We start from the raw sequence: 27,405 nt of genomic DNA on the forward strand, positions 1-27,405 counted from the left end.
CACCATTGTGGGACAGTACTCCCGATTTCCCTGCTGCACCACTGCAGATAGGTTCCCGCTGACTCCTGGTTGGGTGTGATTTGGACAGTACAGGAGCTAGTCTGGCTGCCCAGCCTACAGTAGCAAGAACGCACTTCTAATCTTGGACTAAAAAATACCCCCTCTGTCCTATTTCTTCTCTCCTTGTGGACATTTTTAGAAAGGGGCAAATCCCATGAGGACACCCAGCTGCCAGCTACCATAAACAGCGTTGGGCCAGATGACAGACTGGTATTACTTCGGAGATGACCAGGCCTTATGTAACCATCTCTCATTGTCTTGGTTACATCTCAGGGTTTAATAGTGGGGGGAGGGGGTGCGGCTAGCTAAGTAGCTCAGTGGGTCAGAACGTCGTCAGATTAAGCCATGACTGCAGGTTCAACCCATCAGGGCACACCCAAGACTCACACAATGAATAATGCCTAAATCAGTGGAACAACGAATTGCTGTCCCTCTCCTTTCCTCCCTAAAAATCAGTAGTAAGAACATAGAATATTTTCAAGAAATAAAAAAGCTGGGACTTGAACATAATGCAAAATCCACTGGCTCTGCCAGTCTCTGAAGCCCTCAAAGACCCAACGCCCAGGCAGTTTGTGGAAGGTGGACAAGTTGTGTTAATAAATGGTAATTTCTTTCCCTCAACACCTTGACCTCTGGTTCCAAAGGATGACAGAGCTGATCCCTACTTTTTAAAGAGTAGAGCCCAAAATAAGGGTGGTCAGAAAGTTAGCTAATTCTCATAGTGATAGACATAGTTCCACACATCAATTCACAGGCGACTAACTGATAAAACTTTTTATTTCACTTTTGAATTTTTACACGTTTCCTGATTATTCCGTGTAAGGTGGAAACTAGAACTGTTTAAAAGACATACACAAATCTAGTACATCAATAACCAGGGATTTTTCTTTTTTGCTCTATACTATTTTCACAACCACGGGTGTGCTTGCTAGGCAATATAACCATCACAGAAGCAAACGTGAGGCAGAATACTGGTAAGAAAAAACAAAGCAAGAAAGAGCTACCAGATATACAGACAGGCTCGTTCCACATTCACTACTGCATTTTCAAGCGCCAAGTATTTAACTGCACATTTTTGTTCGGCTAGAAAGATTTTTTTTTCTTTTTTTTTTGGTTTGTTTTCATCAGTGCATGAATGTTTCTTTTCTCGTTTCAGCAGATGGACAAACAGATGGGTACTACAGCTGTGTGGAATGTTACAGACGGGGGGGGGATACTGTGAGACTGGTAGGCCCGGGTACTCTGGATTCTCCCCATTGCAAGTGTTCATGCAACTTCCCTGCATTACAGGGTCTTGTTTAAACGTGTCTGTGAACTTGGCTGGATGAGTTGGGCGATCTGGTGACGGGCACTAACAAGCATTATCAGGGCTGGCTGTAATACAGGAGGAAGTCCTGGACACTTAAGATACTTTTTTTTGATTTAGATCTTGGTGTGACTTAGGAGCAGCAGCTGTGGCAAGAACAGGAAGACAGGGCTATGGAGCGAGAAGCTCTCTGTGACACAAACAAAAGCCCACTCACCGAAGTGCTCACCAATTTCATTTCTCACCCCCTCCCGGCCCCTTATCCCCTGCCCATACAGTATTACACCGTGAACAAAAGACAAGTAGACTTCAAAAAGAAAAAAAGGTAAAGCAGCAGGACAGAAATTTAAAGAAGAGAGAAAGAAAGTCAACAGTCAAGAAGTGGGAAAGAATGTTTAGATTTCAAAATTTAAAAGGCCGGAGCTAGGAAGAACCCAAAGACCTAGCACTACTCATGTGAAAGGCAACCTCTGCAGAACATTATTCTTAAAGGTATCACCCAGGAGACAGGCAAGGCCATTCATAAGATACACGGCGCTCACTCTTCTCCAGCTCGTGGTTACAGGGAAAACAGGTCCCACGACCGAAGCACAGGTCGCACACCAGTGACACTGTTGCAGGACAGGGGTTTCAGCCACGTGTGTTACTCTGAGCACTGCACCTTCTCATGGTGTCACAACCCAGTTATCTGCCACAATTTCAATTTTGATCTTTGAGCTTCCTCAGAGGAAGACACTGGACATCTGTGGCCATAAACTTTTGAGTGGCAGTAGCCCAAACCGGTCAAGTGTCTAGGAGCCCCGAACGGCAGGCAGCGTTGCTGTCAACTGCCATCAAGCTCGAATGTGAATGACAGGTGGCGGCTCACTCCAAGTCCCAGCATCTCAATATAAGCTCTATAACTTTCTGTACAACTTTACAATGGAGCTGTGTTTCAGTGACTGTTCTGGTATCAGATTAGACTCCCCAAAAGCTACAGAGAATTCAGGTCTAGTTTTTTCTACCAGTAAGAGTTCTGCTTAGCTACAAAACCCCATAATCACAGTGTTCAGTTTCAAAACAAATCAAACACACAGTAACCCTGTCAATGTTAAAAACTGAAACTTCAGAATGCCGTGGCATTTATGTGACCAATCTGAGTTTGAGATACAAATACCAGCTGTTTATCCCGTGGACCATTTTTGCTAGGCTGAGGTTGTGAAAAATCGAAAAGTCGATGTACGATTCTTTTTTTTTTTTTTTTCTTTTTTTATCGCACAAAGGGATATATGCAGAGGGTACAGAGTGACACTGAACAGACCACGAAGCACGGAAGACATTAGTTCTCTCCCTCCCCAGCATCTCCTTCATCTCCCTGGTTTTCCGACGTCCACAGCTGCAAGAGAAAAACAGAGCCGCAGTCAAAGCAGGCCTACTAAAACTCGCTCGGGGGGCTTCCTGGCCCACGGCCCCTGGTCTCCCCCAGCGGTTTAAATTGCCGACAGTGAGGGTTTAGCGCTCATTTAAACACAGGAATTTAACATTTAACAATGTTAACTGTACTTAGGAGATACCAAACCCCTCCTGAGTCTTAGGCAATAGTGAATGAGGTGGGGGAACAGAGACCAGAAGCAGGCACTGAAGCCAGCAGTACTTACAGTGAGATTGTCCCTAAGCAACTGCATGATCAGCGTGCTGTCTTTGTACGACTCCTCATTCAGTGTATCCAATTCGGCAATTGCTTCATCAAACGCCTGTAACAAAGAGCCTTTAGCAAAGAAGCCACAGGTTCTCTGGAGCAAGTTTAGTCCAATTTTTTCCTGCTAACAAGTAAATATAATTTCTCCTCCTGTCCAGTACTCTGGGGAACCTAGGCCATTATTACTTCGTTTGCCAGTTATTTCAGCAAACGTATAACATGTTTATAAAGCACCAACCAACAATGACCAAAATTCCTAGATAAGGACTTTACTGGACCCAACAGGTTAGCAGGTATAACTGTTAAAAGAGCATTCACTCTAAGCAAATGCATGTAATTTCTTAATTACCAAAGACATTTCTAGCAATCCTTAAAAAACAAACAAAAACACCCCCTCAAAAGGTCTGGATACGAGGGATGAAAGGAGAACAGAAATTCACACCACTAAATCTGACTTGATTCAGTAATGGAACTTTAAGAATTCGTGCCACATCCCTTTTCTAAATTAAAATAACAGCATGCATGGTTAATGACTAGAAAAACATGCAGAAAAGGCAGCTGGGTCACCAGGAGACTAGGAGGTAGCCCAGCACACACACAAAACACCACGGCCCTATTTCTTCCACTTACGTGGCCGTAACTTCAAACCTCAGTACGAGGGATACCTAACACATACACCAGAGTCCTACAGCCCAGAGCTTGGCAAGAAACTACCTTCACCTTGATTTTCCCACAACCATGCCCTTAAAATAGTAATCAAACAACAAAAGTAAAACAAAAATAGCAGATGTTAAGAAATCAAAAAAGTAGGTTTGAATTTATTTCATTAACTCCTACTCCCCCCACCCCCGGAAGTCTTCAAATAAATCTAGGACAATGAGTTACATTCAGGTAATAAGTTACTAAAAAGCACAGCACTGTTCTACTATCATCAGGACATGTTTTTCTCACCGTTTTTGCCAGGCTGCAAGCCTTTTCAGGAGAGTTCAGAATCTCATAGTAGAAGACTGAGAAATTCAGCGCCAGGCCAAGTCGAATTGGGTGTGTGGGCTGCATTTCCTTCTTACTAATTTCAAATGCTTCCTGGTAAGCCTGCTGAGAGTTTGACACAGTGGCTAAAAGGAAGATAAAAAATATTGAAGCGCTGGGTTCTTTCATAGGCTGCACCTTGCACCGGACCATCAGATTGTTTTCCCGAACCGGGCTGGATGAAATGACCTATCGAAGGAGGGGTCAGTGTCTCCACCATTGGATGTACTGTATTAAATGCTTTAAAGGAAAACAAAGTCGACCAAGACAAAGCCCACTAAAGCAGTTAAGAAATACAGAAATAACCTTTAACAAGACGGAACACGAAAGACAAAATGCTCTACAGCGGAGAGGTCATGGACTTTAGACCCAACCTTGAACCACCAACTCTTGCTCACTAGTTGCATGTCTTGAAGTGAAAATCTCCGCAGCCTTGGGTTTCTCTGTCAGAAACACGGACTGACTCCCACCTAAACCCCCAGGGGCGCGAGGAATAAATGGCACTCGACAGTACTCGGCACACAGTAGGCACTTAATAGCACACACCTAGAATCACCAGCGCCCAGAGACGCACGTGGTAAAAGAAACGTGTCACTGTGTGGCGGCTTCGTGCCATCGAACTTTCTCAAGTTTCACCTCTAAAAAGAGCTACCAAATAACCCCAAGATAAACTTCTCTTTAAAAGCACCACCGCACCAGACGCCTAATGCCCTCCACACCTTCCCTTTGGATACATTTTGATCTGCCAACCCCCGTGACCCTGTCCCATCACAGGTCAGCACAATGCCGTGGTCTTTCGCATTCTCAGTACTGCAATGTCAGTGTCTATGGTGAACCAACAAGGGAAAAATCTTAAAATTATTATGAAGGAAGATTAGCTGCACTACTGGTCACATTTCTTGAAAAAAAAAAAAAAAAAAGTGACTTACTTTGCTTATTGTCTCCAGATGCCACCTCAGAAAGATACCGAAAATAATCCCCTTTCATCTTCAAGTAGAACACCTTACTTTCTGGCTGTGTGGCGTTGGGAATAAGGTATTTGTCCAACAGCTCCTAAAAAATGATTCACGTTGTGTTAAGCATCTGGAAATATTATTCACAAGATGTTAAAACTATGAGATTCAAGATACACACTACCACTTCTAAATAACTTTTTTTTTTTTTTGAAGATTAAAAAAAACATTTTCCATCCAAAGCTTTGAAATGGTTTTTAGCCCAGGCCCTAACAGCAGACGTCTGTTTTCTTCTGTTTCTAGCCCTTCTGCCGTCCATAAGGGGTTGATTAAAGCAGAGCCATACAATGGAACGCTATGTAGGCCTTAAAAAATGCTGATGCAGAACTACCGTGGTAATATGAAAAGGTTCTCAAAAGAAGTCTGAGTGAAAAAAAAAAAAAAAAAGCAGATTATAAATACCGCATGAGTCCTATTTTAATGTTAAAATATGTATGTGTGCACACACAAAAATATGTACAGAAAAGGTCTGGGGGGGATGCTTTTCAATGTTAACAATGGTTCTCTAGGGGACAGGAACTATCTGTATGACCCTGGACAAATGACCTAATTACCCTGAGCCTCAGTTTCCTCATCTCTCCACCAGGAAGCACAATAGCCACCTTCTAGGGAAGTTAGGAGAAAGGACTATCACACATAAAAGTGCTTAACAGGCTGCCTGGCACATAGTAAGCACTCAAAAAGTAGCTACTACTAGTATTGATAATAAATTCCTTTAAACATTTATGCTTACAACAAAAGCAGTTCTGAAGGAGTCCAAGCTTCGTAAACAGAGCAATATTTTCGAAGAGTTGTTTTAGAATGTGGCATCCTGAAAAACTGGTTAACAGGCAGTAAGTACCATGCTTTCTTCACATTCTTTCAGATGCTCTTAAAAGCTGGTCTACATTTTCAGGAATTATAGCACTTCCTTGCCCTTGGAATACATGCCATCCTTCATCTGAGTATCAGATGCACCTAACATCCAGGAATTAGTGCACCGTTAACAACCCCCCGCAGCACCAACAGGCAACACATTTAGTCAGGACAGTCTCACACCGTGAGCCGGACAGAAAGAGTCGCCCGACGCAAAAGCTTAGTCATGAGGGGACTGGATCGATCTAGGCGGAAAGACGCGAGGGGCAGTAGTCATTTTAATACTCTTTGCAGACAGGCAGGGTGTAACTCCTTATCGGTTAGGGATGAGAGCTGCCTGACAGCTGACAAGCGCTGTACAGGTTTTCAAAAGAAAGGTGGCATGGGCAGTGATTCGGAGAGGCAGCCAGCAGGGGAGGAGGTAGACCCACAAGTGTGAATTCCTCTTCCCTTCAGAGCAGCCCTCACCGTTCATTTTTTACCTGATTTCACCTGGAAGAAAGAGAGAGTTCCTGGTGGGCTCAGGATGCGAGGGAAAGACAGTCTGATCACAGTTTGCTCTAGGACACGCACCCCACCCCACCCCACCCAACCCCAGATGCTGGTCAGAGGGAAAGCAGTTAGGAATCAACCATTCGCCTAAGGCTTCTACAAAACACGGGACAGGAGAACCCCCCCAAGCACTTTGGATTTGGCTCTGGGAGGCAGGCCTGAGCTGACCAACGTGGCTAACTTTTGGACCAAAACAGGACTTTACACTGGGCAGGCATGACTGGGGAGAGGCTGACAGGCAACTTAGCTTTCTGCTCCTGATACACACAGTAGCTTATGTGTAGCTACATCCATCTGTAATCCTGCCTATCTGGACTCCATTAGTGAAGAAAAGATGGAGGGATGTTGACCCAATGTTCCCATTTTCACAGGTTTTTTTGAAGGGAGGGGAAAAGTCCCCAAAAGTGATAAGCAACCTCTGATCAATCAAATCAGAGGTGAGAAAAATCACATCATATGCTTAATAGTTGGTTGCAAATGGTCTGCAGCTTTCCAGTATATTCAGACACCTTTGCCTCATAAGCTGTTTTAAAGTCTGCATTTGTACATTAAATTACTACAACTCAGAAATCACTTTAAAACAGAAACACTGGCCTCACCAGAACATCGTTGCAGATGTCCTGCAGCTCTGCCTCTATCTTCTCACGGTACTCTTTGCCCATCTGCTGCTTCTTCTCGTTCCTCTCTGTCTTCTGTTCAATGCTGGAGATGACACGCCAGGAAGAACGGCGGGCGCCTACCACGTTCTTGTAGGCGACGGAGAGCAGGTTCCTCTCTTCATTGGAGAGTTCGTGCCCCTGTTCCGTGACTGCCTTCATGGCTGCGGCCATGTCATCGTAGCGCTCAGCCTGCTCGGCGAGCTTGGCTTTCTGTACCAGCTCACTTTTATCCATGGTCATTCCCTAGAACAAGAGCAGAAGAAAAACAGAGAGAGAGAGAGAGAGAGAGAGAGAGAGAGAGAGAGAGAGAGAGAGAGAGAGAGAGAGAATATGCAAATGTCAGGCTTCAGAACCCAGGAAATTCATGTGTGCACCTTCTCCTCACCCACTTGGAAAGAAACACACCTGCATGTGAGACATCTCCCTCCAGATGCCCTCAACAACACTGACCAGAAGCACCTATGGGCTTCAGCACACTGCACAGTCTTTTTATTACTGTGGTCCTCAGTAATAAATCCCCCTCCTCCCCCCGGTTCTACAGGGCAAATATGTTCACGATGACCCCTTCCCCCTTCGAGGTGAAGAAATGGGGGTTTGGAGAAGGTAACACTGCTTGGAGAGGAGAAAGCCGGAACTCAAGTTCAAGTCTCTGTCTGCAGAGCGTTCGTTTTCTTCCACTTTCCCGAACTGCCTCAACACACCAAGACGGCTCAATCATTATTTCTTTAGAAACTTATGCTAAATAAAGTCCTTTACTTTTTTTAAGACTTGTCTGGTTTTGACCAAGTCTGGGTTTGCCCCCATAGCGTAGAAAAAAAACACCTTAAGTGAGATGGTTGGTTTAATTTTCAATCTTAAAGCAAAAGATCTCACTTCAAATGCTGTATTTGGCAGTGCCCATCAAGCAGTAGGTACTAAAAAATACGTGCCATTTTTGTATCTTCCGCGATTTGCTAAACCGGTTACAGGAACACAGTGTAGCATAAATTACGTGCAGGCAGATCGGGCCTACCCGGCACCAGACCCGCTGCTCCCCACGTGGTAGGGCTTTGGTCACATCGCTTCAACTCTTCACTTCAGTGTTCTTGGAGGAGATAAGAAAGCTACCAGCTCTCCACAGGCTGCCGCGAGGAAGAGACGGCCGAGTCCACGGGAAGGCGCTCTGCAAAGCCCACAGCATTATGCTGCACACCAGTATCACGCACTGACTCTGCACACGGTACAGCTCGCAAGACACACGAGTGCATTCAACAATGTGCACAGCAACAGAACTTCAACGATAACTGAGTTCATTTAAAAGTTTTTCTGAAATAGACAAAACTCTTAGTGGCTTCAGTTTATCATTTTATCAAACCCTTTATACACCAATCAGTGAACACCTCTTAAATTGTTCGCCTCACCTTAGTCAATTCCCCACTATAATCATCATCATTTGTAGAGAATACAGCAAGCTTTGAATAACATATAGCTAAAAAGTTACTAACCAATATGAATTAGTTTTATGTACTGTTGGTTTCAATTTCAATATATCCACCTGTCAATGTAAAAATGCACTAATATACTAAAGTACAAAACAACCCACTTTAAATACCACAAATATCAGTATTTTAAAACCAAATTTTCATTACTATATACATGTCTCACAATTTAAGACTGAAAATAGTAATTGTAAAATAGCAAAGGAAATATAACCCCTACTCACAAAACGGTTTTGCCTGTCAGAAGTCATTTCTATATTTTCAAGGGAGAAATTCGACAGACAGGGCCCTATCACATGAAAGAGTATTTTTATGAGATGGGGCAGAATGATGAGATACGCCCCGAAGGTAGACAATTCGGAAAGAGTTGCTTCTCCAGTTCAGTATGCTCTTTCTTCCCCTGCCGATCATCTAAATCACATCCAGAGCCGTGTTCTATGTACGGCTCGCTGACTCTAAGCTCACACTCAGTGAAAAATTCTCACCTTGATCCGTCCAACAAGTTCACCCACATCACTAGAGCAAGACTATAGGAGAGATAATAATCCTCACGAAATACTCCATTCGCTCTCCTACATTTCTCCTGCACTCCGGAGGGGTCACGCCATTAGTTCTGCCAATGAAACCAGCAGTGACACCACTTCCAGGTTGAAACTGCGAAAAGCCTACGTGTGGCTCACCAGGCTCTCTTCTCACAGCAGTCACCTGGAAGGCCATGTGTTCTGGATGGTGCTGTCACAAAACTGGAGTTTTTGTGACCTGTGTCTGTGAGGTGAAGGGACTCCTGCAGACCTGTACTGGACATGCAATGTGAAAAGAAAGAAACTTTTGTTGGATTAAACCACTGAGATGGTGGGACCGTTTTTTACCACAATACAACTTCGTCTACTCTAATACAAGCACATCAAAAACATATTTAATTCATCATCTTAAAATTATCTACTCTCTCAGCATGGCTAACTTTCTTGACCATAAAGTATTTGAGATCAGGACACTACCTCCATCACTAAATAACCCTACTCCACTGTTCCTAAAAGACAGAAGCATAGAGAAGACAACTGTAAACGAACTTTAGAAACTTTCCAGTCTACAGGCTAATTCAGAGTCAGCAGCCACTCGGTGGTCCACTCCCAAAGCTCATCAAACAGCACCCGTGCAACCCCTCCTAGGAATGGTTCCAGTACACGAAGTACTGGCCGAGAGCCAAGGCAGGGCCACACCATCCCATGCAGTGTTATCCGAGAGTAAGAGAGACACGTGAAGGGTCAACTCTGCTCAAGGAGGCCTGGGGACTCTTTCGTCCTGCTAGGCTCCCTGTACACCCCCCCCCCCCCCCGCCCCGATTAAGATGCACACCTCCTTTCCCTCTTCCCGAGCATTAGAAGTTAAATCATACCTCTCTGAGGAATCCTGATTACTCCCTGGGACCTCCCAAAGTACACGCCCTATTTCTCAAAATGAAATGTTGATCTTCCTGGTTTAGGGCCAACTATTTCAAGCTTCTTTGGGATCGCTGCAAAAGCTCTGGGAAATTGAGAACCCATCACAATACGGTAAGACTGAATCTATATGCCTTAAACAAAGTATGCATCTGTTTAAAATTTTTGAATCACACACACAAAACAACTTACAACAAGCAAAATCCATGGCTAAACGTCCTGATGCCTGCTGCTTATGTAACGTAACTTTTGACTTATATAACATGGATTCTGAAGCAGGAGACCAATTTCAACAGGAAACTGGTTACACAACACCCAGCAGTTTGGAGGAAGGCAACATACAACAGAGAAATTAAATTGTTCCTATTTCTACATCTACAATCAGGCTCCATGCACAACCTTTCCCTAGCCCCACGGCTTTCAATCGCTCATTGCCTTTAGCCCCCTTCACATCTCTGCTACCAGACCCATTCTTAACTGTTTGGTTAGTATCAAGTCACTTCCTGCTTAAAATTCTTTAAAGCCCCCTACTACCAATAGTAGAGTCAGACTTCCTCTCATCAGAAAACACTTTCCAAACGATCTTCCCTGGCCTTTTCCCAAAGCGTGCCTTCCGCACAGTATGTGCTTCTGTCCAAATGGGTTTCTTCCATACGAAGTATGTAGCTCACCAAGCCACTCCTCTACCCGGAATGTCCTTTCCCATCTACTTGTCACACCAAATTCCTTCCAGCCATGGCTCATGTGTCATTCCCTCCACGAAGCCTTTCACAAACTGCTAAGCCCAAGCTGTCTAACATGACAGCCACCAGCCACAGTGGCTAGTGGCACACGTTTAAATCGTAACATTTGGAATATGGAATTAAATTTTTAAAAACTATTAATTTCACTGGTTTCTCTTTACTGTTTAAATGTTACTACCAGGAAAATTTAAATTACATGTGGCTCATCATGCCTCCACCCTTACTCAGTAACTTTCAACGCCTCTCTGGCGACTCCGTCGAATCTAAACTACTTGGCTTTCAAAGTCCTCCACGACATGGCTCCTCCAGACCTGCCAGACTCCAACGTGCGCCCTTCTCCCAGGCTGGACACCACTGCATTTCAGGCAAGCTCCAACACGCCTAAGATTGCTTCTGCACAGTAGTCTTATCTGTGGTTTCACTTTCTAGTTTGTTACCTGCGGTCAAATGCATTCTCAAAATTCCAGAAATGAACAATTCTTAAGTTTTATGAGTAGTGTGATGAAATCTTGCCATGTCTGGTTCCAGCCCACCCAGAACGTAAATCCTCCCTTTGTCCAGAGTCTCCACAGTGCCAACGTTCCTTCAGTTGCCATCTTGGTTATTGGGGGGGGCGGGGGGGCACACCACATTTGCTTAACTTCTGTTACAACATATTGTTATAACTGTTCTATTTTATGAGTAGTTACTGTTGTTAATTTCTCACTGTGCCTAATTTACAAATTAAGCTTTCTCATAGGTCTGTTATGGAAAGAAAAAAACAGCACATATAGGGTCAGGCACTACCTGTGGTTTCCGAGGGGGAACTACTACAGTTCCTTTCATCTAGAAAGCTACTTACTTCCTGCCTATGCAAACTCCATCCATCCACCCCGGCCAGGAGGCCTTCCCTGACTCCCCTGCCCCCAACTGATCTCCCTGCCGATGGATCCGAACGCACAGCCTGGGGCTTCTCTATACCTACATTCTACCTGTTCTGTGGTACAGACTGCGAGCAGCGCACCGTTTAAGTTTCACGCGTGCATGTCCTCAAAGAGAAGCTTCACGTTTGTTTCTCATTTAATGCCTAAAACAGGCCAATCACAAACGAACACCAGTAAGTACCTGTGAAGTTTTTCAACAAATCACTACCGGGAGAGCAGGAAGAACACAGGCTACCAGCACACCCGGCAGGAGAAAACAGGACAGCTTGCACACGTGCTCTGCCGCCACACGGCCACAGGGCTCGTTCTGTCCCTGCCTCGCTCTCCAACCTGCAGGTCGGAGGCCACAGCGTCCACCTCAGAGGGTGGGGTGCTGTGAAGACCACGGCAGAGAATCAAAGAACAGTAAATACAAAACCGTTTTTACAACTGCAGAGCGCACACCGCTCCTCTTGCAGTACCTACACGTCTCTCTTTCAACCCACAAAAGGTGAGCCTGGGTTTCTTAAAAATATACGACCCATAGGAAGGAAGAGCAAGTCTAGATGAATACTGTGCGGGAAGTGAATCTGTTATAATGTTAACATCCTAGATACGACTCTACCCTTCAATGTCCTCAAAACGGACACAAATGTTAATTAACTGTAACAGTTTTATTCAACAGTTCCTAACTGAATTTCCTAGATGTCAGGTAGTGAAGGTTTGTTATCAGGACTTACTTTTCTTCTAAGACTTGTGGGAAGGGTCCAGACCAAGGTAAACACTGGCAGGGGGGCCTTTATTTGCCTCCTAAAATGCCTTTAAAAGACCGCAGTTTGCCATCAGGCCTGTCACTAGCAGCGCAGGCAAGATAGCAGAGCAGAAAGACGTATGAAAAGCCAAAAGAGGCCTAAGGCTGCAGCGGGCCAGGACACTTCCTCCTGCCGCCACAGACCAGGAAGGCGCCCGCGGGCTCCAGCAGGACCACAGGATGACGCCGGCTGTCGGGGGTTCAAAGGCACTAGATGCAGGCACTCAGTCGACAATCCAAATATCTAACAGGGGTGTGGTTAAAGGAGAGAGAGATGTTGCAAGATTACATGGCCATCAAAAGAAGGGATTCAATGTCATAAAAATCTTTGTTTAAAAGATATAAAGAAGAGGAGGGTAAAGCTGCACCGCCATATTTCATCTTTGTAAAATATCCCCTAAAGAAATTATGTAGAATAATTCTACAAGTACCCATGAAATGATAGGATTTCCTTCCAATAAATGAAACCCCAAATTAAGACAGTAAATGCTGAAACAAGAGAACACCTATAAACCAACCTACCTTCGCTATGTCCATTCCCTACCCAAGGAGCATTTTTCTAGCCAGGGTCAGAATACTGAGAGGTTATTTCCCAGTGGCCAGAAGCAAGAATCCAAGGATAAGAAGAAGAAAAAAAAAAATAAAGGGTTATCCATTGTTAATTAATATTTTCTTTAAGAAAAAACAAAAAGCACCGCAAAAAACAAAGAGTTGAAAATGACAGCCGTAGCTTTTGGAAGTCTTAACTTTCACCTATGGTTTGTTTTCAAGGCACAGAATATCCTCAACTTAATTGAGTTTAATAATTTGTCACAAGTTTAAAATGAGGATTCGGTATCTATTTTCACGTGTCAGGATTACCGAAGCCCCAGCACGCAGCATGCATGAGCGGGATCTGCTGTTAGGAAAGCCCCCCATACAACAAATCCGAGCTTCTCGAAGAAACTAGGCGATTTAAAAAAATAATTTTTCGAAATCTCGGTTTCCTCAAATGTTAAAAGGAGACATTAACAGACAACAAACAAGATGATGTATGCAAAATGCCTAGATAGTGCTGGTCGGAGAAAAGGTTCACCAGGCAAATATTCTTAAACTACTTCACAAAAATGTAACGTACAATGAAAAAACGACCAGTATTTCCAAGAACTGTTTTGATCAGTCACTGAGAGCGCAGTTCCATGGTAGGAGCACGAGAAGCCAGCACATACTTCAGGGTTACAGAGCTGCTTCTTGGAAAAGGACCAGCTAGAATGAGAGGGGACAGGCTAGTTTAAAGGTGACTGGGTCCCGTCTGGCTTTGTGGGCGGGGGGGTAGGGTTCTACACAGAAGACAAAAAGGAAACTCCACACAGGGACCGAGAACACAGATGCCTAAATAAAGTGCATTCTGCTTTTCTAGATGAAATAGAAACCAAAGGCCAAGGTAGATACAGAAGTGAGAACAGTTATCAATCTGGAGGGAGGAAAACCTCCAGGAACATCTTAAAAATCTAGGCTCCAAAGCTCCACGGGGTAAGGAACTGACAGTAAATTCTGAGTAGCACTCTCAGGCGTGCCATTGCAGACAGAACACCCAGAGCGCCACAAAGAACGTCGCAGCTCCGGAGTCATTCTGCTGAAGGAAAAGCGATGCCAAGCGACCACAGGAGGGACTGAGGAAGTCAGTGGGACCAGGTGGTTAGTGGGTGTTCCCCAGAAAACGAATTCCTGGCTCTAAAGAAAACTACTCACTGCAAAACACCCACTCTAAAAACGTCTGTGTGCTGTTCTACACACGAAATTGAGAGTCCTGTAATAAATTCAATTCCATTCAAACGTCTGCAGGCCCTCTGTTAGAAAACGAACCATAGCATGTCTGAGGTACAAAATCATCAGCACGGTGTCCAAAGAACACGGAACTGTGGGGGGAAACTGCATTTCTATTGGAAAATCCCTTCCTTCTCTCACATTAGTTGCTGAATATCATTGATAATTATGTCCGATTAGCCAATTATAACCTAAAACAATGGAGGTGGTAAGTGATATGCCTAAGGTCACACAATGTGAATCAGTAACAAATGGAGCAATACATTGATCTCCTGGCTTTAAGTGATCAATCTAAAAAGACAACATGCTAATTCTGATCCATAAAGACATCGGCTGACCTTATGAATAGGGTTCAAAAGCTCTGGGCCCGCCAACAAAATGGGACTGACCCAGTCCGACCGACCGGGGCCACACACCACCTCCACAGGTGACCGGGCCTCTGCGAGTCTGTTTCCTCACGCATCACACAGGCAAACCTACTCATATGGTCTTGTAAGGAGTAAATCCGTTCCCGATGCCAAACATTTAGCAGCCTCTGCAAGCACTCAAACGTCAGCCTCAGTATACTCCGCACAACAATCTAACGAATGGTCAGCTGGTCAAGGGACACGCCTCGCTTCTTTTCAATTCAGGGGGCTTTCTTTAAAGACTTTTACGAGAGAAAGGCACAAGTTAACTTACCCATGCCTAGTTCTATAATAGCAGTTATCACAGTTTACTGTAAATTTTGTTGGCTCCCACAATGGATTGTGAGCTTCAGGTAGCAACCCAGGTTTTTATCTGCGGGTGCCCACCACACAGCGCAATGCCTGTCATGCTGAATATGAAACTTTTATCAATTGAAGCATTTTTTTTTTTTTTAAGGAAATGAACAGGTTGCTATTTCCTATGTGGACAGAGGCAGGCAGACCTCACCTCACCTATAAAATACAGACGATAGTTCTACTCTGCCTTGGATTACTTTTATTCTTTTTAAAAAATGAAATTAGGTAACCTTGGTTAATAACATTAGATGTAAGTTTCAGGTGTACAATATTATGATACATCATCTGTATATCACATTGTAGCTCACCACCCAAACTCTAGTCTCTTTCAGTCTCAACGTATTTAGACCCCCTTGACCCTCCAGCATGCCCTGCCCCCTCTGGTGACCACCGTACTGCTGTCTGAGTCTGCTGCTTTTTATCTGTAATAAAGCCACTTCAGCCCCAATCAGGAGACAACACTAGACTTTCTGACTAATATTTCTTAGCTACCAATTGTTATATTTACAGACCGAAACTGAGCTTCAACAAGCCCTTGGAATACTTTCTGTCCACCTCCTCTACTCAAAAGACCAATCACTGAGCTATACAAAAAGCCATACCCGCCAAATGGTTTAGTAAAAACAAACCAAAAATGCCATTAATTACGGTCTGTCTAAATGTGCAAAGCACTAAGGGTTTATATCAACTCATTTAATCCCGAGAATCCTATGAGGTAGGTGTCATTGTCCCATTTATAGATGCCAAGAGTTACCCGCCCAGGGTCACGCAGGCAAAGCTGGTGCCCGCTCCTTCCTCCCTGCTGCACTATTTCTAAAGATCCACTATGACCGTCACTGCTTACTTAAGGAAAAGACAGAATGGATGATTTTCCAAAAATTCTTGAAAAGTTATCACAATGAGGTGTGAAAACTGGCCTTAATTTATCTAGCTTTTTAAAACCCCAAATCAAATCAAGCAGTTAAAAGCAGCCTATGCCAGGAACTCGCTAGACAGTTAAACAAGCTTTAGGGCAAAGTGTGCACACAAAGGACAACAAAGGCCAGGGCTCCCGGCTCCTTTATTGTCGCCTCCAATCTCTGTCCTTGTCAGGGCCATTGGAAAATAACTTTTATTGCTGGGTGTCTCAGGGCAAACAATGAAATAAACTTACATAACAGAGGAATGGCCAGATTTTTTAAAAAGTCATCTCACTCCAAGTCTGCTGGGAATGGCTGGTTTTCTTGAGTCCATCCATCAGTTTCATCTTGTAATAAGTAGTACAAATATGTAAGGAAGCCTACATTAGATCTCTTAGCAGAGAAAGCACTACAATGATGGCATTTTAGCATACACATTGCAAAACAGAGAGCACACCAGCCTGTATTTCCTTCCTAAGCAGTCCCCTTAGAAAACTTCCCTCAGAATCCGACTGTTAGTTTCTCCACGACGACTACAGGACATTCGTATTGAGACCAAGATGGTTCCAAATCTTCTTACAAGTTTCTATTATACAATTAATGTCTTGCCCCCAGCTAACGAATTGTCACCTCTCCCTAGACAAACGTAGGAACCCAGAATTAAAGTTCCTTTACAAGTACATTTTAGTTCATTCTCTAAGGTACCCTTCCTCACTTAAAGGAAAACTGCTTAGTCTGATGCCACTGAAAGAACAGGCGGCATAACAGATATAATTCGGCTTAGAATTTTCTCTCTACTTATGTAGATATACTCAGCTCCTTCTCCCCAACAAAATACGGAAAACCTGAAACTCTACAAAAAAGGTTAGTATGATAAAGAAAAGCTATAACAAAGGTGGTTTTGACTGAATTCAATTAGAGGAAGAACCTAGGACTGGATAAATCAGGGCGCCCCAAGTAACTGATGATCTTCCCCCTAGTATGGAGCAAATACTAGGGGGAAAAAGTCTTTCACAGGGAGCTCTATCAACCCTCCCCCCAATAAATTACATTGTACCTATTTTCAAAATAGCTAAAATTTCTGTTTAAACACAATTACTTTAACAAAACACTTGCACACACACACACACACACAAAGAAGGAGAAACAGTGTGCACCTGACAGATACATATGTACTGCTCTGCTACCAGCAGAAATCCATCACAGCAGACCGCCTGGGTTTGACTCCTGGCTACGACACTTACCTTTGTGTGTGTGTTTCTATCCCTAGGAACTTATTTTAAGCTCTCTGTGCATCAGTTTCTTCATCTGTAAAATGAGGCTAACAGTACTTACCTATTACTGGTTGTTATAAACGTTAGTGAATATGTGTGAAGTGCTTAGAACAAAATAATCAATTGTAGCTATTATAATACATGTTTGTATAACATGTATACAAAATGTTTGATGCTACCTCATCCGTAAATAACGAATAGATGAACTCTCTCTGTGCCTATGCTATACAGACATATATGCATATGTCTAGTCTATGTATGTCTATATTCATTTACATGGAAAATAACATTGATTAAATAACTACTATATCTCAGATCCTTTGAGTTTGGCACAGTAACACTTTAAGGCTGTAACCATTTGCATTATAGAGGCAAGAAAATGTGCTTGAACGACTGGCGACATTAAATACAAACTAAAGTTCTATAACACTATACGTCAATTTTTGAAAGCTGTGTGTATAAAAAGGTTGGGTCTCATCAGAATGCAACTGGAGGGGAAAAAAAAAGAAAGCCATTAACAGTGACCTCTGGTTAGAATACAAAACGAAAAGCTTCTATTTAACAATTTACAGTTTGGAGAAGGCCTCACAACTCTGGAGAAACAGAAACCAAGAACCAGAGAATTCAGCATGCTGAAAAATCACACAGCTAGAAAATGCTGCAGGCAACACCTGAATCAAACTGATCTGACTCCAAGTCCAGTGCTCCTTCTGCTTCCGTATCCAGAGCCAAATGGGCAAAACACACTTTCTGCAGTGGCCCCGAAAGCTGGAGACTCTGCCTTGGGAACTGGCATCGTGGGAATGGGCTCAGCCTGGTTTCATGCAGGCTGCCTCCCAGATCTATAGAGCTCCAGTTCTAAAATGGCTTCAGCACTGCACGATGGGAAACGCACAGAAGATTACAGGGTCGGAGCCATACCCCAGGGGCCGCCGGTCCATAAATATTTACTACTGATGAATGAAGATATTCAATCTGAAACCCAGGTGTGTGGTCTGGGCCAAATCACCTCACTGCTCATAAAGACTCCATCTGTAAGATGGGTGAATGGTTTCTTATCTCACTGAAAGGAGGGGCTAGGAAAATAATCCAGCAGTTGCTACTGAAATCATTAGCCTTCTGTTTTGAAGACCACAAGTACAATTCTTAGTTGGGTCTGGAAAACTGACAGGTTTTATATCCTTACCATCCCATGTGCTGCTAGACACAGATCCACGAAAAATGAGGACTCAGGCAACTGAGACACATACTCCTAAACAAGGAATGGCGTGCACTGAAGTGTTCAACAAGAAAAATCACTAAGAACCAAGGACTATTTATACATTTAAATTTCTAACAGGGAAATGCAAAAAGCTGAGTAGCCACGTGTCCTATTCTATAAACTGCATGTGTGTGGTTTCAAATGAACAACTGAGAAAGTGAAAAATGCAATTTTTATATTCTTACAAAAGCTTCATCTTTCTGTTTGGGTTCCTGCAGCCGCCTGATTTGTATGTTCCTAACATCATCTCGCCAAATTCCGTCTCCTACACAGGGCAAGTAAAATCAGAGCCTGCTGCTCTCCGGCCTTACCAAAGAGAAGAGCAGTGAAGGCAAGGACACGAGCCACAGATTTTTAGAGAAAGCTTGGCAAATTATTTTACCAATACTGCCACCTTTGAAAACCCCATTACACGCGAGTCTCCATTTGCAATAGACAAAGATGTACTCATGAAAAAAAGGGGCCCAAATCACTCCCACCCCTCCCTACCACCTGGGAGGCGGTCAGGCAAATTTCAGTTCTAAAAACATGCTTACACACAGTATGGGGGAATTTTGGGCGAGGACAAAAGACTCTCTGACATTAATGACAATAAATATCGTGCGAAAATATTCAGTGCTCAGCCTCTCTCCCCGCCCTCCCCCCCCCGCCCCCCGGACCCAGCCTGACTCAGTAACCAGTTCCAATAATGGCAATTTCTTGATTCAAACCTCAACCCTGTGCTTCCCAGGGAATCTCGAGTCCTGCCAGGCTCCAAAACCAGCGAACGATGATGAAATGGCTTTACTGCAAAGTGGGAGGGGGTTTTCTCTCGGCTCTCTCCCAAGGTGAAACCCCTTACCCATGCTAGAGGAGTCGAGCCAGGGGCACTGGGGATCGAGAACAGGCCTACATCTGGTTCAATTCTAATTTTTGGAAACCGGAAAGCAAAGGTCAGGAGTGACAGGGCTGAAATGGTCGGATCTCGACGCCAAAGGCACAGGGAGGGGTCGCACGGGGATGGAAACTGGGCAGTGAGGCAGGGCTCGGGGTGCGCGCCTCCACATCCCCTCCGGCCCGGTACGGAGCCGCACCCAGCCCGCCGGGCAGAGACGCAAGCCGCGAGGGCAGCTCGGGCCTCTCCAGGAGCCCTGGGACCGGCCCCGGAAACAGGGAGGGGCCGCGGCGAGGTTGGGCCCGCGCCGCTGGCTGCCGCGCGGGGCCGAAGAGAGCGCGGGCCGTCACCCCCGAGACCACATGGGGGTCGCCCTGTTCGCCGCCTTCACCCCGCCGCCGGGGGAGTTTCGGGATTGGCCCCACGGGGGCCCCGGGCGGACCCCGCGCCGCACTCACCGTGGGAGGTCTGCAGGAGACAAAGACGCTTGCGGGCGGTGCTCCGTGCGCGGTGACCGCTTCCTTCCCAGGCCTACTCGTCACGCAGCAGCGGCGGCGGCGACAGCGGCTGCAGTAGCGGCGCGGCAGCTACCCCGGCTCCGGAATCGGCGGCGGCGGTGGCGGCAGCTCCACTTCCGCTCCGGTCACCACTTCCGCTCCAGGCCGAGGCCCGCCCCCGCCCCTGCGCCGTCTCCTCATTGGACGAGCGGGGCACGGGGTTGCCTGGGCCGCCCTAGAGGGGCGCGACAGAGGGAGAAGGAAGCAGAGCGGCGGGCCGTCAAGCTGCAGAGGGCGGAGGGCGGAGGCCCGAGGCCCGAGGGCCTGGTCCCGAAGCGTGTAGAAGGGGGGCGGAAATGGGGGTGGGAGAGCGGAAAGAGAAGGTGGAGGAGCGGGGGTAGTGGAGGGCGGGGAGGAGGGTCCAGAACTGGGATGTGTGGGAAGAAGGAGGACTGGGCGAGCTTTGGGGTTGGGCGGGCCTGAGGCCTTCCGTGCTTAAGCTAAAACTCACTAAGGCAAGGCCGAGAGAGTCCGAGGTCACCGGTTCCCACCCCACCCCAAACGTAATCGCCTGAGGATCAGAGGTTCAGGTCTGTCCCCTTTTGCTCTGTCCTTTGGGAATACTGGACCTAGGGAAGGACAGAAACTGCTCCTTCCTGAATTTTCGTTTAATGCTTGCTTCAGCCCTTCAAGGTACTTCCTCCTTTTACAGACCGAAGACGTGCGGGGAATTGAACCAGTGAAGGTCTTTTTAACAAGTGTGTCTAAGAGCTCTTCCCGAGCTCTTAGAGGGGACTTAGGGAAAGGAAACAGGTCCCCCACTGCCATGATTGCTCTGTCCATTATCAGCATTATGTTCCTCCCAAGGCAGTGGACTCTTCTTTTTTAAAATTGAGTTTATTCGGGTGACATTGGCTAATAAAATTATACAGGTTTCAGGTGAAGGCAGTTGACCCTTAAACACAGTTCTTCAAAAAGCCTCTCACCTCTACTCCCTTTCATCCAGTCTTTCAACAAATAGGTATTGAGCAGGCTTTGTGCTTCTGTTGGAGGCACAGCAAGAACGCGGGGGAAGGGAGCCTGCTGTCTCGGACTTTGCAGTCCGGTAGGAGAAAGAACAAAGTGAATAGGACTTTGTCATCTCTCCTTTACCCTGACTCACTTGAGGATAGACTTCTAACTAATTGCCTCACCCTCAGCCATTCTTATCAAGCCCCTTTCTTGCTTAAATCCTTTGGTGATGACTCAGACCTAGAAGACAACTGATGAGCACCTTGAGTGTGCCGAGATTCTCCGGAAGCTGTCCTTTACCTGTAGCCTTTCCCTGCTATTTCTCCCCCCGTCATAAACCCCGATTCAGTTGGCTGCTTCCTTCTCCCAACATGCTAGCTCCAGGATTTCTAAACCATCTGCGTTCGTTGCCAACAGTTTTTAAAGACTTAAGAGATTTCTGTGTGAAATTCTGTTCACACTGACATCGGCATCTCTGCCTTCTCTGGTAACACTGTGTCCACATTTCTGTGTGGCAACAGTTGGCTAATGCCAAGGAGTAGCTGCCGGCTCTAGATGGGGCATGGACTTTTCAGGGTGCCAGGGACCCCTCCTGACTGAGCCTGCTTTCCTCATCCGTGTTATCTGTCATAAAGGCATTTTTGCCAGTCACCCCTGTGCCATACCACCTTTTAACTTGAGCAAGATTTAAAGAGAGTGTTGTTTAATGGAAACAGCGTGGATTTGACATCAAAACCACAGGACTGGAACCCTGGAAAAGTTTCTCAGTGCAAAAACTTCCCCATAGGGATCCATCTCTGGTAAATCAAAGATCAGTAATCCAGGGACTGCTTAGGTGGAGCTAAGCCTTAATGTGAGATGACTGTGCCTTATGCCCCCATCCAGAAAATAGCCGAGTGGGTCACAGGCCTCATGATTACGCCAGAAAGGACATCATCAGTGCATTGAGGGAACACAAGTGCCCTTTGCCAGGCGTCTATGAGTGCCCACTAACGTGTTGCATGGATTAGCTGCTTTCACCATCTCTGCATTCTAGGCCAGGGGTCGGCAAACCACAGCTATTAACTGACAGAGACCTAAAGAGATAGTAACATACACTGTGGCAGAAGCAACCATCAGAATATATGCCCAGGGTATTAAGGAAGCCTGGGAGAAAAGCACCTAACTCATCCTGGGAATGTGGTGGGAAAGTAGGACAGACTTCCTGAAAGAGATACTTACTTAAACCTTAGATTCCATAATGAAGTTTTTAAAAATGTATAGACTTTATTTTTTTAGAGCAGTTTTAGGTTTACAGAAAAATTAACCAGAGAGTATAGAGTTCACATATACCCATCTCATACCTCTAGCTTCCCCTATTATTAAAACCTTACATTATGTAGTACATTAGTTATAATTGATGAATCAATATTGATACATTACTATTCATAAAGTCCATAGTTTACATTAGGGTTCATTCTTTTTGTTATACAGTTCCATGGATTTTGACAAATGCATAATGTCAGGCATTTACCATTACAGTATCATATGTAGAACAGATTCACTATCTTAAAAATCTCTGCTTCAACTGTTCAAACCTCACCCCCTCACCCCAGCCCTTGGCAATCACTTCTCTTACACTCTTTAGTTTTGTTTTTTCCAGATGTCACATGGTTGGAATCATAGCCTTTACTGACAATTTTTTCAAAGATTTTGTTTATTTTTAGAGAGAGGGATAGGAACATTGATGTTAGAGAGAAACGAGGATTGGTTGCCTCTTGTATACGCCCCAGCCTGTGTCCAAACCCACAACCCAGGTGTGTTCAATGACCAGGAATCCAGCGACCTTGCACTTTTCGGAACAATGTCCAGGGCTGTTATGGTAGAATAAGTAGCCAGAGAGGAAATAAAGATGGGAAGGAAGGAAGCCCTTGAAATTCTAGGTATTGTCTCCACTCTCTGGGAAAGAAAGCCTTTGAAACTGTGCTTTCTTCCCAAGGCCTGAAAGGCTGGAAAGAGCCCATAGTGCCCAAAGGGAGAAACCCATTAACACCTTTGGGTATTCACCTGCCTTCCCAAAGCTGACACCACCTTTACCTATCAATCAATATGTCACTTCCTTCTCCTCACCCCTTGTTCCCCAACTATATAAGTCCTCAGGACAAAGGGCTTGGCCGGCTTGGCGTTCTTGGCTCTCTGGCTGCCTGGCCAGGCAACCAGCCTCCAACCACCCGGCCTCTGGCCAGGCGTGTGCTTGCCACCCTGGCCCTCACCATCCCTGCACTTGCCACCCTGGCCTTTGGCCACCCTTACTTGTGCCGCCCTTACCCTGCTTCACCCTGACCCCATGCCTTTCAGCCCCCACCCCCACCTTAACTAGACCTGTTCTCTTCCAAGAGAATGGATCTCCAATAAAGCCTGCTTGCACGCTAATAGATTTGCTGATCTGTATAATTACTTAACGGCACTGGGAAAAAGAACCAGGTCTCTCTTGCTAACAGGGCTGCTGACAATTCTTTTATTAAGCAATGTGATTCTTCCATATCTTTTCATGGCTGAAGAATTCATTGCTTCTTATCACTGAATATTTATTCCACTGTATGAACATTCCAGTTTCTCCATTGTCCCAATCCGTGGTACCTGTGAATGTAACCTTATTTGGAAGAGAGCCTTTCCAGATGCAATCAAGGTAAGATGAGGCTGTTGGGGTGGGCCCCCATCCACCCTGATTGACGTCCTTATAAAAAGAGGAAAACACTGCGTGGAGACACACGGGGAGAAGGCCATGGAATGACAGAGGCAGTGAGTGAAGTGATGCAGCTACAAGCCAAGGAATGCAGAGGGCCCAACACCACCAGAGACTAGGAAGAGGCAAGAAGGGATTCTGCTAGTCTCCGAGGGGCCTGGCCCTGCTAAAACTCTAATTTCAGACTCCTAGCCTGCAGACCTGCGAGAGAATACTTTTGCTTGTTTGAAGCCATCTGGTGTGAGGTTCTTGGTTACAGGAGCCCTAGGAAACGGGCACACCTACTGAGGGACATATTGAGTCAGCTTTTGACAGTTGTGAACAAAGCTGCTATAAACAACTACGTGCAGGTTTTTTGTGTGGACATACGTTCTCAACTCACTGGGGTAAATACCCAGGAGCATGATTGCTAGATTGCACATGAAAACTATGTTTCGCTTTATAAGAAACTGCCAAACTGTCTTCCGAGGTGGCTGTGCCATGTTGCATTTCCCCAGCAATGAAAGGGAGTTCCTGCATTTGCTACTGTCACGTACTGGTTTGTTTTGTCTTGGTTTTTTATTTCAGCCCATCTTACATAGATGTGTAATGTAAGAGCCTGGTTTGTCTCCCCAAAAGTTTCTTTTTGTCCTTAATCTGAAATTTCATGATTAATGACCTTGAGACATGCAATGGGTCCCCTCCTTTCCCTCCCTCCCTTCCTTCCTTCCTTCTTTCCTTCCTTCTTTTCTTCCTTCCTTTCTTTTCTACTTTCTTTTTCCCCTTCCCTTCTATTCCCCTTTCTTCCCTTTTTCTTTTCTTCTCCCCCCCTTGTTTCTTCCTCTCTTTAACTTTTTATGGTGACAATTTTCAAACCCAAAAGTAGAACAGTGCAGTAAACTCCATGTACCCCTCACCCAGCTTTCGTTTATCATTCTATGTCAGGGAGGGACTTTGTTTCGGAGTCACCAGAGCTGTGATGGAGCGGTCCGGGTGGCTGCCGCTCCTCCTGCCGCTGCCATCATAACTTCCCGATCCCATGCAGCTGGGCGCTGGGCTCTGCGTGGGGAGTCTGGCCACTGACAGTCGGCTCAAGAGTAAAGTTCAAAGACAAGAGGGCTGTTGTTTGGCTTGAATAAGAAGTTGAAATTGCAGGGTTGTTTATGATATGTTGATGTTTGATATCCATCCAGCCAATTTTGGCTTTTCATCTTAATGGAGCAAAGGCTGAAATCCTGACTCTGAGAGACCTATAGGTATAATCAGAAACAGAGCTCCCAAAGCTCTCAGTAACTTTGCCAGACGAGGGTAGGCTGCGTCAAGGAGACCAGAATTCTCCAAACTCACTGAATTAAATTTGGCTGACGTAATCACCTTTGCTTTCACATCAGTGAGGTCACCGGAAAGGTAGGCATCCCTGAGGTGAAAAAAATAGAGATTATCAATCTGTATTTCTGTCGCATGATGGCTGAACCAGAAGTCAGTTGCACAGTGTGTCTAGGCTTTGCAGATTTCTACCTGCAGAGAGAGCGGCAAGGCATGCCACGCTCCAGCACCTCCTCCGGCCTTGGAGAGTGAGCAGAGCCGTCCGCCTCCGGTCTCTCTCTTCAGAGTGCCTGCTGGGCCAAAAGAACCACTACTTTGTTGGGTGTTTGGGTGTGTATTTTAAGAATGATATTTTTTTAGCATTCGATTTTAAGTAAGAAAACACCTTTTAACTAGTGTTCTTCTAATTACACAGTGATGCGTGAATATGTTTGCATTGTAAGAAAATGAGAATATTAACAATAAAAGCTAGCATCCCTTGTGATCACCACCGCCCCCCAATGCCATTCCTCCTCCCCAGAAAGTAACCAAGTACCAATTATGTAGCCGCATGCATTAATCATGTCAGGTTAGCTTATGCTGCAATAACAAACATCCTCCAGATCTCAGTTCCTTAAACACCAAAGGTTTAGTTCTTGGTCCTTGCGTGTTCACCATGCATTGGCTTCAGGCGTAGTATCTCTGGACACAGGTCGAAGAAGCAGCTGGGATATACAAATCTCACGGCAGAGGGAAAAGAATGGTGGAACCTCTTAAAGCTTCCGCTTGGAAGTCTCGTGTCACTTTCACACACATTTCCCTGGTCAAAGCAAATCATACGGCCAACCCTGACTCCAGTGGGGTGGGGATGTGTAACTCATCTATAGAGACGGGCAGTGACCATTTTCCCAAAGTTTTACAGAGTTTATAAAACTATAGAAATAGTTATGGTTTTTATAAACTTTCTTATGGTACTGAACCTTACTTTCTTCCAGCAAAAAATGTCTTAGAAGTCTTTCCATGTTGCACAAATAGATCCGCCCCCTTTCTCAACAGCTGCACAGCATGCCATAACACGGGTGGATGTACTAGAGCTTAGCTATTTCCCTATTTGAAGGCATTTAAATCGCTTCTAATTTTTTATTATCGCAAACAAGGGTGTAGCAAATATCCTTTACTTGCCCCTTGTGCATATGAGCAAGTGTTCCTCTAGGGTGGGAACAGAGAAGTGGAATTGCTGATGAATAGCTCTCCGAAGGAACTGTGCCAATTTTCTCTCTGTATCCTAACATGGCACACTCGTTAGGAGAATTTCAAAGAAAGTTTAATAACAGGACTGTTTACAAAGAATAGTGCAGTACCCCCAGGGTTGGTGAGATGGGGGCTGTCTCTCCCCTTGGGCCTGAAGGAGCAAGGGGAGCAAGCAGTTAGTAGACATGGAGGAGGAGAGTTGTGTGGAAAGGGATGGGTGAAGCCAGCCCAATATGGCCCCGTTGCAAGGAGCCAAGGGAATAAATGCCTCAAATCACTCTTCTCTCCAGTCTCCTACTGGGCTGACCTCAACGAGATGACAGAGGGCCAAGGAGTCTGTTGATGTGGCCCATGTGGCCTGCCTCCCGGGACACAGAGGAGGTGGAGAGGAGAGAGCCAATCTGGAGGAACACCACTTTTCCACCCACAGCCCAGGAAATGACTTAATTGTTTGCCAATATCATAAGTGAAAAATAGTACGTAAGTACATTTTAATAATTCGCATTACCCTAATTATTAGCAAGGACTTATGCTGATAATGCAGGGACACAGTGGTGAGAAGAAGTAAAGCCAGGTATTGCTTTAGCCATTGTGTAAGTCACATTGGGGGCCAGTGGAAAGAGGAAGAGCCAAGAAATGGATATGGTAAGCCTATTTTGAGTCCTGGATCAAGCCTTACCTGAAGCAACACATGACTATTTAGAGACATGAGCCAATAGTCAGTTTGTTGGTGGTGGTGATGGGTGTGTGTATATGTTGGTTACTCATAACCGAAAGGACTCCAACTGGCCTCAGATTTGAATGCCATTCTTTATCTCATACCAAGTGTCATATATGTTTTGTAGGTATACATTTAGGGCTGAATGAAACCTTAGATACTATTCTAGTCCAACTCTCATTTTTTACTTATATATTCAAAAGTTTAAGCATATAAAAACATAAGAGAGGTGGGTAACAAATCTCTTATTATTTTGCTTTTAAGAGTAAAAAAAGAAAACACTAAATAAAGTCAAAATCACTTTATTATCCTTCCCTAGTTCATTCTCCCAGGGAGGACCACTGTCATGAATTGGTTATATAGCTTCCCTACCACATTTTAATGTTTTTACCACACATGTATCTATCGATGACTATACATGCAATTGCTTTGTGGGTTAAAAAACTTTATAAGCATGCCACCGGGTTGTACGTGTCCTCGTGTACTTGGCTTTTATCACTCAGCATCAGGTTCTTG

At 45.1% G+C, this 27,405-nt stretch overlaps 1 protein-coding gene across 1 annotated transcript; it reads right to left on the minus strand.

Moving 5' to 3' along the window:
* Positions 1–819: 819 nt before the first annotated feature.
* YWHAB (tyrosine 3-monooxygenase/tryptophan 5-monooxygenase activation protein beta) lies at positions 820–20,061 on the minus strand. The gene is made up of 6 exons (XM_024559380.4): positions 19,862–20,061; positions 7,093–7,395; positions 5,003–5,126; positions 3,996–4,159; positions 3,004–3,099; positions 820–2,741 (listed from the first exon to the last, which is right to left on the minus strand). Exons 2-6 carry the CDS (start codon positions 7,390–7,392, stop codon positions 2,685–2,687), a joined length of 741 nt encoding a protein of 246 aa, XP_024415148.1. The 5' UTR covers positions 7,393–7,395; positions 19,862–20,061; the 3' UTR covers positions 820–2,684.
* Positions 20,062–27,405: the final 7,344 nt, after the last annotated feature.

Source organism: Desmodus rotundus, chromosome 6, assembly GCF_022682495.2.
Source record: "Desmodus rotundus isolate HL8 chromosome 6, HLdesRot8A.1, whole genome shotgun sequence".
NCBI classification, from domain to species: Eukaryota; Metazoa; Chordata; class Mammalia; order Chiroptera; family Phyllostomidae; genus Desmodus; species Desmodus rotundus.